This window comes from Oenanthe melanoleuca, chromosome 2 (genome assembly GCF_029582105.1).
Source record: "Oenanthe melanoleuca isolate GR-GAL-2019-014 chromosome 2, OMel1.0, whole genome shotgun sequence".
Classification (NCBI taxonomy): domain Eukaryota; kingdom Metazoa; phylum Chordata; class Aves; order Passeriformes; family Muscicapidae; genus Oenanthe; species Oenanthe melanoleuca.
Window position 1 is genome coordinate 42,944,852 of NC_079335.1, and position 12,661 is coordinate 42,957,512.

The 12,661-nt window shown below is 40.4% G+C and overlaps 1 protein-coding gene across 2 annotated transcripts; it reads right to left on the reverse strand.

Annotated features, from left to right (window-relative positions):
* Positions 1–592: 592 nt before the first annotated feature.
* RNF138 (ring finger protein 138) lies at positions 593–12,401 on the reverse strand. 2 transcript variants are annotated; one of them, XM_056484703.1, is made up of 7 exons: positions 12,032–12,401; positions 10,984–11,149; positions 9,441–9,556; positions 6,337–6,402; positions 5,741–5,846; positions 4,819–4,926; positions 593–3,451 (listed from the first exon to the last, which is right to left on the reverse strand). In XM_056484703.1, exons 1-7 carry the CDS (start codon positions 12,142–12,144, stop codon positions 3,383–3,385), a joined length of 744 nt encoding a protein of 247 aa, XP_056340678.1. In that variant the 5' UTR covers positions 12,145–12,401; the 3' UTR covers positions 593–3,382. The 2 variants fall into 2 exon arrangements, with proteins under 2 accessions (XP_056340678.1, XP_056340677.1); XM_056484702.1 differs by having other exon boundaries at positions 6,337–6,405; positions 12,032–12,395.
* Positions 12,402–12,661: the final 260 nt, after the last annotated feature.

The following is a 12,661-nucleotide window of genomic DNA, read 5'->3' on the forward strand; positions in this document are numbered from 1 at the left end:
ACAAAAAGGAAATTTACATAATTTTGTTACATCTCTGTCATTTAAAGTAACATGTTAAGTCAATTTTATTACTGTATTACCATCTGTACATCATTAGAATGCAAAAGCACAAGAAATAACTGAAGTTTTTTTTCAGTGCAAGAACAAAGAGCAGAAGGATAAATCATCTAGCTGCCACCTTGCTGGTTAAAACTTGCAACCAGCACAAATTTACTGGCAATCCTTTCTTCAGAAAAGCATTAAATCTTGTCAGAAAACCTACCTTTAAATAACAAGGTTTGTTAATGACCCCAAGTGTTACATACCTCTGTCCATCTCCTTTTAGGATGTTATTTCTCTATTAACATTACATGGGACAGCAATGAACAAACATGGAAGTGAGAAAAAAATGCACAAAGTAGATTTGGGCCAACCTATAATCTTTTCTGCTTGCTGGAAATACTCAAGGTATGATATAAGGTAACTTGTCAGCTCACAGATGCATCATCAGTCACATCTCATCATTCCAGCAGCATACATGCCATTTCAGTAACTTACAGACATACAACTGATCACATATTTAAGTTTGAAAAACCATCTGAAAAGGAAGAAGTAGCACCAAGGGAACTGATCATCTTTATTATGCAACAAAAAGACAAATAGAAAATAAAATACTTTAATAGGAAAAAACCCAGAAGGTACAATTCAAACATAACATATTGAAACCATACATAATGCAACATAAACATGAAAACACTGTTAAGAAGCAATCTTCTAGTACAGATTTCATGTTTTGGGCAACATAAAAAAAAACCATCACAAATACACAGCTTTTTGTGCATGTCTGAGTTTCAGTGAGAAAGATCATGACCAGCAGCAACATATTCAAATAGTTTAATTTTCATGAAACGCTTACCTAGTGAATGTATTGGATGCAATCTCTTAATATTAAAAGTACAAAATCTTAAGCAAGGCAGCACTTGCCAATACAGATTTTAAATAAAGAGGATAAACACTTTGAAAGGTCTTTTTGTATTGCATTAATACACATTTGTTGCTTTAAAATGTGTATTCAAGACTCTCAACATTTAAACATGACTAAAATGCTCAGCAACTATGCATCAAGTGACAACTAATTATTGCTATAGAAAAAATTGTTTCCCAGAGTTTTAAAACAGATGTCATTTCACTCACAATTCCCAAGATATATTCAAGTAATAGAAATAACTATTTCCAGTGTCCATGAGGCATTCAGAATCTGTATTGGCTGTAGGCATTTATTGCCAGATCATATAAACATTTTACTGAATCTAAAAAAGTTAACTAAACTTACATGTAACTGGTAAACTCCTCAGGAAATGTATGCAGTAGTAAATTACCATAGTATGTTTTATTTCAAAAAGGGAAAACTTCAGCATCAGGTACCTTGATGTTCTTTTCTGTATTAGGGCACTGTTTCATAGTTGGCTTTACAGAGCAAAAGTAAACATCTAATTTTTTTTTTGTTGGCTCAATGAACCACTCCAGATCAGTATGTGGTTGCACAAGCACTAGAGTTGACAGGCAAGTGAGAATACACAGACGTGTATGGGGCCAAATAGGGAAATTGAAATACAAGTTCCAAGTGTGGTCTACTGTCAAAATACTGTAGTGAGACGGTAACAAAATGCAAAAAATGTTGTTATAAAAAAAAGACATAAGCTTCAGATAAGGTTTTTGAAATAGACAGCTATTTTTGAATTAGACAACTTTCTCTGAAGTTGAGCTAGCAATACCTTCAGGAATGTTTTACACTCATAAAAAAAAATTAAGATAGAAAAGCCAAGTTTAAATGTATAGCGAATTAGTTCTAACACTCAATAAATTAGAACTTTAAATTCTGAAACACATTACATTGTAAAATGAGGCATTTTGACCTTAAAAGTTTTGGAATATGAACTATCTCAGCATTTAAGGAATAATCAAAACCTCTGTTTGGAGAGGAACAGGGAAGAGGGCACAAGAAGCAGGCTGTACTTTGGCTGCACAACTGATATTACTACACATAAATCACTATCTAGACTAAGCGAAGTACTGGGAATGTTTTCCACCATGTATGAATGCTCATTAATAACAACAGCTTGACAATGGGTGATGGAAACACAGAATGCAGTCAGTCCTAACAGGTGTTTGTTCAGAACACTATTTAAAACTCAAAAATGTATGCTGTGCAGCCTTCTTTCCCCTTCTCCTTTTCAGTATTATATAAAAGATCCTAAAGTTTTTACAAGCAGATTTTCCATTTAAATTCAAAATTTAATTTATTTTCTCCAATTTTAAAAATGTTCTTTCTGGGAAGATGAAAGTCTAGAACAGGAACTCTTAAAATATGTTGGTAACTATTTTAGAGTTAAGTTTTTTTTCTTCTCAACTGTTTTTCTGAAGCCTTTGGATGCAGGTGACATACAAATTTTAAACAGCTTTACAAAAATAAAAGATGTTTTGTAGGTGTGAAGCCAGTTTAGTTATTTAGCTACACAGCCTTTCATGAAAGACAGGACAGACCAAAATTTCAATTCCAAATGCAAAGCCAGAAGTTCTTAAAAAGCCCCAGCAAAATCTGGTCACAGGCATAGGTCAAAAAAGTATACCTTTTGCATGTCATCTTGTACTGCTCAGAAAATATATAATCTTCCTTAGGAGTTGGGAGTACAGAGGATACTCCTCACTCATCACATTAGTAAGCAAACATCCTATTTTTGTTATTCCCAAAGAGGAAAAAATAGATTTAGTTATTCCTAGGCAATGGCATCATTCTTTCTCAATGAAAGGTGAAAAAAGCCCTGCTCTGCATTATTGATCTATAGAAAAGAAGTATTTTAATATTTTAAGCTGTTGTTATTTTCAGTCACATAGTAATAGTTAAAAAAAAATAAAATAAAATCACAACATCAAAATAAAATTAGTTCTTGGCAGGACAAATTCCTGTCCTTGGCAGAAAGAGAAAAAAAAATAAATTATCTCATAAGATACCTTAGACATCTAACTGGAAGAAACCAAACAGTGCAACAGAGCATCATTGCATGTCTTTCTAAAGATACTTTCAAAGTTGGTTTTGCTGAATTTAAACACCCTATATTAATCATATGAACATGTAATTAACAGAGTAGCAAAAGTTAGAGAAAATCAAGACAAGAGTGAGAAATTCCAAAAATGTCCCTAATTCCACAGGGGCAGAACTCAGTCAAGATGTTAAGCTTGAGTATCAGAAAAATAATTTATCAGAAGTCCTTATGAGTGTGAAAAGAAGCTTAGCCTGAAAAGTGGGTACAAAATGTTTTTATTAATATACCCTTCGAATAGCCAACAGAATAAAGCAATTTTTCTCTCAGATAACCAGTATGAAAGTGAAGGGGGCTCTACTTTAAAAGTTCACATGACAGGATTCTTGAACTGCATTTTGGTATTGGGCTTCTTCATCAAGTTGAAGATTCTAAACAAAATGAAAACATCATCAAAATGAACAAATACTCAATATGTAGCACAATCATTAGTTTAAACATTCATCTGATATGTTTTTACATAGGAAATGGCACCTAGACAAAGACTCTTTATGCTACTAGATGATTGTTTATATTGCACAGAATCTTTTATTGAACCAAGTACCCAGAGACACATGAGACAGGAGAAGAATCAGTTGAGTGGACAAGGCTCATTAAGCAGAAGGGTCCATCTTCTCTCTCTGGCTCAATTACATTATGGAACAGCCAGCCCAGGAAAGCTGACTGTGTCACACAATTCTTTTAACAGGGCTTCTAACCAGCCATAACACCCTCCATTAATAAAACCCAAATGGGATCCCCAGACAACAGTAATCATAGATTGTTGAGAATACACTGCTTAAAATGAGAAAGCAAACACAGAGCACAAAATGTCTGCTACTTTTTGCAGAAATATCCTCCAGATTCTTAATATGCCAGAGTAATTAATCTTTTAAGTGCAATTCTGGCATCTTCTCCAAATCAGAATTCCTATCACCAGTTTTAGGACATCAAACATGCAGTCATGGGGAAGAGCCCAATCCCCTCTATCAAACCCTAGCTCTTCAGGCCTTTATCACAGCTCACTAAGTAAAAGGACAAGACACATCATCTTTGCCATCCTGATGCAGTGAAGCTGCCTGTGTCTCAAATACTATACCTGTTGCACACCCCAAAGCCTGTCAAACTCTGTAGAGAAAGCCACAAACTCTCCAGTTCTCTGATCCCACATTAAGAACCCAAATGGTTGGCTGGACTCATAAATCAGCCACTAACTACATCTGTGCATGCAGTTCTGCACCTACTTCAAGATCATTTACTCAAAGAGAGCCTGAAAAGAGGTACCATAAACACTGATTAAGCGACAACTCTTTTTCAGTCTCTCTCACAACACACAGGAAAAGCAGTTGTAGCAGCAATACCAGCTAGTAAAGCAGCACATTGAGTCCTGAGAATGTAATTTCACAGTTTCTGCATTAAAAGGTCAATAATGTCTATAAAACAGAGTAGCATCTATTTTATCTCCCCCAGAAACAGCAGTAATAAACTGTCCTAATAAATAGAGTAAAAGCAATAAATAGTTCAGATTGAGAACACTAAGCCAAAGACTTAGCTCATCAGCTTGGAGCAGTTTAACTGTTGACAACACCTATTTCCAGTAGCACTTCATGTTGATAATGAAGTTTAAGAACAGACAGGTCTGCTTCTGAGTTCCATACAGAACAGGAACACAGCATGTCCAGAGCATACATTAGGTACAAAATTTTTATTTGGCATTTTGATTTTTAGAAAAAGTTACATCAAAGAAGAAAAAGCTTACCACAAATTCTCCGTAGTCAAACCGGTGTCTTAGATTTAGATGGCTAACAAGATTTCTAGTAACCTGGTTAGTATCTGCCCAAGGAAGAGATACACAAATAGGACAGATCTGAATTTGGAGGGGGAAGGGAAGAGACAGAATAAAAAAAAAGTTATTGACAAGACAGAATGCATTAAAGACATGTTCTACAGGAATAACTAGTATATTATTCATCCACTAGCTAAACACAGCAAGACATTAACATCAAATCATACTGCTAAGTGTACTTTTCCTCAGTTGTGTAACATTCAAAAACTACATTTCAAATTGGTCGATTTCTAAAGCGTTTCTCTTAGGAGTAGTAGACTATCATATCTGTCTGAGTTAATTTAGGAAAGAAAGTGACTACTGCATCCTACTTATTGTTTGGGAGATTCTTCATACAATTGAGATGATCAAATAAACCAAAATAAAAAAAAAAAAAAACCAAACCAAAAAAAACCCCACACCTTATACAGATGAAAGCAACAGAAAACGAAACAGTTTTTTCTCTTTCAGACCCTTTGGTTAGGTTGGATTACTTTTCAAGTAACTGTCAGTTTCACATGAAACAGTAGTTACGTTACAAATGAGATTCTATAGAAACAGACCTGAACTACTAAATAAAGAAGAGTTAAGCATCAGGCTCAAAAACTGAGCCTGTTTCACATCAAGACAAATGAGACAGCTAAGCCAGAAATGCCTTAGAACCAGCAGGCTGGACATGAAACGTTTGCACATCAAAGTCACTCCTCAATTTAAATGCACTGCATGGAGTACATTGTCGGTCTTTCTCAAACCACAGTGATTGTTACAGATATAGAGTAGCAACTGCACATTTAAAATTGTCCACATAATTACAATGAAAGTAGCTTAAGAAACATACAGAAGCAACTCTACTTACCACAGGAACGATCTGATAAAGATGTCTATTATTACAGTGATCCAGCAAGCGCTGTCTGGTAAAATTGGCTTCCTGACACAGGGGGCATTTGAAAGTTGGGTGTCCACTGTAAACAGAAATGCAACAGTATTAAACAGAAAAGAGCTTCAGAAGTAGTGTTAAGAAAGCATACAAATGAAGCTATCATTGTTTTCCCTTGCTTTGATAACAAAAAACCCCCCACAACCCCACTGACATACTAGCAGATCTAAAGCAAGTCCCAGTGCTACTACTACCAAATTGCAAGTTTGAAGTACATTTACAATTGGTATGCCTAAATGCACTCTTCTGAGACTTGGGCTTCTTTTTTTCCCACTGCAGCTACACCCTGGTTTTACTTTCTTGTAACACCTTTTAGTGCAAATCCTTCAGGAAAGTACTGAAATAGGCAAATTCTAACAAATAGATACAAGTGTACAAGAAACTACAGGATTCTATAAATACAGCTCCTGGTGTTTTTGTCTGGATTTTTTGTGTTTTGGTTTTTGGATTAGCAGAAGTTTGCACCGTGACTATCAGAATCTATTTTAATAACTACAGACAAGTAAGCAACCTACCTTGATTCTCCTTGAAGCATTTGATTATTAGCCATCTCGCCAGTATCAGATATTGCATCACTCCTGCTACTTTAAATGAAGAAAAAAAATACTTAAGTGAGATTATTTTACTCAACTATCAACATTTTAAAAGTTTAACAGTAACAAAGGTGGGGGGAATATGCATTAAATCCCATTAATTTCAAGGCAGCATACAATGACACATATCCTAACCCTCACAGCTTTTCCTTTGGCTCAATATATGTCTCAGTATTTACAGAATCACCAATGTCACATCCTGAGGTGTCTCCTTAGACCTGAGATCACCTCTGGTGGACATGCAGGTGGTTTGGAACCCAGCTCTTTCCAATGCCCGCCGATGAGAGACTGCAGGAGGCTGTTTTTAGAGGTTTTCATGGTTGTTTATTGTTGCTTATCTCAGGAATGCTTTGTCCAGCGAACAGCAGTCTGCTCGCCAGACGTCCATGGCAGAATCTGCCTGGCAGAGGCAGGACTTATCTTTTATAGTCTAAACTACGTACTAGGTATTTACAAATGACCCCCAATACAATACAATCTTGTTACATGGTCCAGATCTGTTCTTGTCCAATCTAAAAGTGCCAGCGTGTCACCCAGCATGGATGACACGGAGAAGAAGGAGGAAGAATATCCACACCCCCAATTCTCCATCTTGGCCACGTGTCCCTTATCACAAACATTCTAGAAATCTGCTAATTCTACATTCTAACAGTCTAATTTACACTCCATTTACTTTTGTGGCTTGCATTTCTTCTCTCAATGTTGGCAAACTGCTCCAAGGAGCCAAATCCAGCCCCTGAGACACCTGGGTCCCATTCCAGGGTCCTTGGGGCCCCCGCCAGGGGGGTCTTAAACCTTCCAAGGAAACCAGAGGAATACTCTGGACTCCCACAACCAAGGCTGAAAGAAACCTTCAAGATCATCTGTCCAACTGTCAACCCAGCACCATCATAATCACCCCTAAATCATATCCCTAAGTGCCACATCCAGACATCTCCTGAACACCTCCAGAGACAGTGACTCCACCACCACCCTGGGCAATTTATTCCAATGCCTGACCATGCTCACAGTAAAAAATATTTCTACTATCTAATCTGAACCTTCCCTGCTGCAACTTAAGGCCATTTCACCTCATTCTTTCACTCCCAGACATGGCAGAAGAAACTGACCCTCACCTCACTTTCCAGCCACTCTTCCCCCAGCCTGTGGCACTGCCTGGGGTTGTTGTGACCAAAGTGCAGGACCAGCACCTGGCTCTGTTGAACCTCACACCACTGCTCCATTGATCCAGCCTGTCCAGATCCCTCTGCAGAGCCTCCCTGCCCTCCAGCACATCAGCACTCCCACCCAATTCACTGAGGGAACACACAGTAGCAGCCCCAAACCGAATCCTGGGGAACACCACTGACCAGGGGCCAACTGGATGTAACTACATCACCACCTCTCTCTGGGCCTGGCCATCCAGTTTTTTCATCCTGTGAAGAGCACACCTGTCCAAGTCATAGGCTGCCAGCTTCTCCAGAACAGTATAGTGGGACTGTGTCAAATGTTTTCCTGAAGTCTAGATAGACAGTATCCAATCACTCCTCACCTACTAAGTGGGTCACTTTGTCATAGAAGGAGATCAGGCTGGTCAACCAGGACCTGACTTGGTAAACCCATGTTGGCTTAGCCTGATTCTGGGGTAAACCTGCATATACCACATGATGGCACTCAGGATGATCTGCTCCATGACCTTCAACAATACACCAAGGTCAGTCTGACAGGTCTGTAGTGCCTTGGATCATCCTTCTGATCCTTCTTGTAGATGGGCACTACATTTGTTAATTTCCAGTTAACTGGGACCTCTCTGGATAATTTAATTACCAATGACACAGTACCCAACTTTACAGGAAAATGGTACATAATAAAACAAACATCTAGTCAACAAGACTGGTAACGCAGGTGACAGCCAAGGAGCTCAAAAAACATTAAGAACTATATGAATATAAGACAGGTAGCACTTTCTAAGTTTTTTTTACTTAGGAAGGTGTAAATAGGCCTTTAACTGCCATGCATTCACACAAATAATTTGCAGCTTTCAACTACAGCAAGATTTCTTATGCTGAGGACAAAAACCTTTTTCCTAAAGGAAGAGTAAAGTAGAAGAACATTTGAGAAAGTAAATTAAACCATATATGCACCTCTAGCTAAGCCAGAAGAGACTCTACAGACATGCTAAGAACATGAATATTTACAGTCACAAATATGGTAATGGTACATTTTTTAATACTTCTGTAATATTATAATCACAGGTATTCTACTGTGGCAAACTACTTAATAGTGTTATCAGAATATGCAGTCATTTTGGTGAAACATTGCTGCAGCTAATTCCAGTAACATCTTCAACTTTCAACAGACTGATGGGTTGAAAACCAAACCCAGGGAAGTTCAGACTGCTAAAAATAGAAAATCAACGGGGAAAAAAAAGGGATATATATATATAACAAAGCTCTGTGAAATGAACACATAAAAAGCTTTTTAAAAATAACCAAAAATCCCCAAGCCCTACCATCAGTGAGAATACAGAAGAAAAGGTTAGCTTTACTGCCTGAAAACAAATAGCAAGTGTCATTTGACTTTAAGGTGGGTAACATACTGGAGTTCCTTACATATTTCATAAGAGATCTGTTAAAAATAGATTCAACCAGAAAGCAAAAGCTTGCACAGTAATGTTTTGAAACAGGATACCCACTAAAACAAACTTAGGAAAGGGGAGCGGGAATAAAAATAGACAGGAACTTCTCCAGAGGTAAATATTATGAAATATGTTACAAAGCTGCTCAAATGCTGTCAAGGCAAGGAAAGTAAGCTACAAATATTAAATGCTTTTTAGGAGAGTCTCTAGAAGGTATTTCAAAGCCATCATGTAGGAAGGTTTTCTTCTGTCTGCTAAGAGTAGAGAAAAATACCTGGAAAAACTCATATTTTGAGGCACAAAATATGGAAAATGCAAAAAGAAGGAATGCCCTGGAAAAAAATACTTTCCATGGGGTGAGGGGGAGGGGAAAGAAGATGCACTGTTACACACAGAACACCCTGATTACCTGTTCCCTGTTGCATCTTGGGAAATCTGTAAGTTTGGAATAATTGAAGGAACACCATATTCATCCTGATACTTCTTACACGTTTTATAATGCTGTCTCATCCATGAAAATCTAACCTGAAAATAAAATGCCAAATTACTAAAATCAAATTAAACAATCCAGGGATAGATAGAGATAATTCTGCCAACAGAAAGCAATGCATACAGGAATTATTTAGACCTCATCTGCAGCAGAAACCAGAACTTGTGTCTCCCTTCTGAACATGAACACTTCTTCACCAACAGGATATCAATTCCTCTCTCAGAGACTGGAGAACACTGCCACTCAAACTGCTGGACATCTGAGAGCTCTCTCAGGGATAAAAGATCCAAGTAAACACCATTTAAGGGAAACAAAGTCACTGGAACTACACCTCCCAGATACAGGGTCAACAGGTGATGATCTATAACAGAGAGTGGCTGTGAGGATGGGATAAGCACCACTGCTCCTTCAGTCTTCTCTGGCCTGCTGGTGCCTCATGCAGAGAACATTTTCTTTTTGCATTAGGTGTGTTTCTTTACTCATTGGCAGGGGAGGGGAAGAAACAGGTGAATGATCACCAACTTAAGGCTACCTATTGACCTTTAATTCAAGTTAAGAAAATGAGTTGCTTAGATTTGTCAGAAAACAGCTATGTTGGACATGCCCTAAATCTGAATTTCAGGTCCAACAGCACTGTCAGAAGGTGCTCAACAAGATTGTATCTCACATGCCTATGCCTAAGTTCCATTGAAGTTATTCTGTTCGGTTCTTCCTCCCAGTTTAGCAACTTGCTATCAGTTTCTTTCTCCCCACTTTTCATCCCAATTAATTGTGGAACAATGCAAGCAGCTGAGGATTCCATTAGTGCTGATCCTGACATTGGCAGAAGTCCCAAGTGAAATGAAACCCACATAAAGACAATCTGGATTTGTGCATTTTGTGTGGCTGAAATCCTGCATCTGTTTATATCAAAAGGGACATTACTCTTGGTTCAGTGAGGGTCAAGATATCATCCAGTGTTCCAAAAATAATGATCCCTTTAGAAAGGAAATTAAAAGAATGTAAAAGGACTGATGGGGAAGGAGGAAATTACATATGATTGATCATGAGGGGACTGCAACTAATCAACTCACTTTTTTTTTGGTTTCAAATTAAATTTTATGGCAGCTCAAAGCAGTTGAATTTCCATATGAGAGTTTCTGAGGTTTTCCATGTATCTGCAAGCTCCTTAACTTTGCTTTTGCCAGTTTCATAGCTATATCCATTTCTCATCATCTTTTTAGGGAAAAACTAGCACTTCACTTAAAATGCCTTTACTGACAATTCAAGATGCTCTTTCAGTTTACACCTGTTAGGCACAGCTAGCAGGCACTGCATGCCCAGTATATGCACAAGCCAAACAAAGCTAAGTTCAAACTGCTACAGGCTCTTCAACTCCAAAAGAAGAATGACACACAGTAAGGCGTGCCTGGACAAAAACATGAAAAATTTATTCAACTTTTTTTTTAAAGTTTTACTCTACCTGCTTCTCACAGCATCTACAGCCCCCAGAAGCTTTCTTCATACTGTTTTCAACATCTAGAGCCCTTTTGGGATACGTTCTTTCTTTTTTAGTCACGCTCCCCCGGCAGAGAGGACAATGTGTTCCACTTTCTCTTATAGCTGTCAAGAAGCACTTCCTGCAAAACCTAAATTGAAAAGTTACCACAAACACAAGTTAGCAAAATATACAGTTAGAAACTTTGTCCTTGAAGAGAGCTGGATATTGTTAGGAAAAAAAAAAAAAAAAAAAAAAAAAAAAAAAAAAGAAGAGAGAAGTATCAGAGTAATAGCTTACCAAATACAAAGTTTGATATTTAAAAGAAATATGAAACAATAGTGCTTATGATGAAGTATATAGAAATCTGGGCAGCTTGGCAATGCACTCTAGGTAAAATTCTTCTTATTTATTGACTAGTATTACCGAGCTGCACACCAGTTTGATCACTAATGAGACCTTAAATGGTGCAGCAAGCACGTGATTTTGGACAATCTTATCAGAGTAACTCCTGTTTATTGTCCTTAAGCAGAGCCAAAAGCACTGCAAAGCTTCATTCAGCACGCGTTTCCAGAGACCTCAGCACACCAGCTTTTACAGCTCTCTTCCCTTACACACCAGCTGCCAAAGCTATTTTGCTTTTCTACAAAGTAGCACGTTGTAATCAAACGTCCCTCTGGAAAAAAAAAAAAAAATGCTGAATAGATGAACTGAAAAGAGCGAACAACTCACACTACCGTCCTTGTTCGAAAAGGAACAGGGTAAACCATGAAGTTAAAAACCGCGAGTTAGCTCAGACAGAGCAGAACTCCCCCACCGCCGAGCAGACGCCGCGGGAGGTGGGGGGGCTTCTCCTAAATGATCGGTCCCCGTCGGCTACGGGAGAAAGAGGCGAGGGGAGGCTGGGGCAGCACCGGGCTCGCCTCCTGCAGGCCGAGGGTCCGTGCGCCGGCAGCGGGGGCGAGGAGCGCAGGCGGAGACCGGAGGAGGCGAGGAAAGGGCTCGGGAAGGGGCGGGGGGCCGGGATACCCACACGTGCTGGCAGTTGGCGGTCCTCACGGGCGTTTTGAACACCTCCTGGCACACCGGGCAGTAAAAATCGTCCTCGCTGAAGCACGCCGGGGCCGCCGCGGCCCCCTCGGCCATGGCAACACGTAAGGGCCTCTCCGCCGGGATCGGGGACGGCGAGCAAGCCCCGCCCCGGCCGGCTGAGGAGAGCCCGGTTCCGCTCCGCTCCGGGGGGCGCTGCCGGGGCTCCGGGAGCGGACGGCCGGGGGCAGCGGCGCCGGGTGGGCTCCGGGCCGGGCTGCGGCGGGGCAGCGGAACCAGCCCGGCCTGCGCCCCGCCCGCGCCTCTCGCGGCTCCGCCCGCCCGGCGCGGCCCCCGCCCCGCGCTCTACCTGGCGCTGCCCGCGGAGGAGGGACCCGGCAGCTCCGGCCGCGCTCCCGGCGGCACCCGGGGGGGCAGGGGCGGGGGCGGGGCCGGCGTTTCCATGGCGATCGCCTCCCGGCCCGCCGGGGCTGCTACGACACGGGCCCCGCTCCGCCCTGGCCGTGCGGCTTCCCCGCTCCGCCCCGCGCTGCGCGGAGCGGCGGCGCTCGCAGCCTGCGCCGTGACGGCCCTCGGGCTGCTCCGAGATACAATCGTCCGGGCCCCGTGCTCG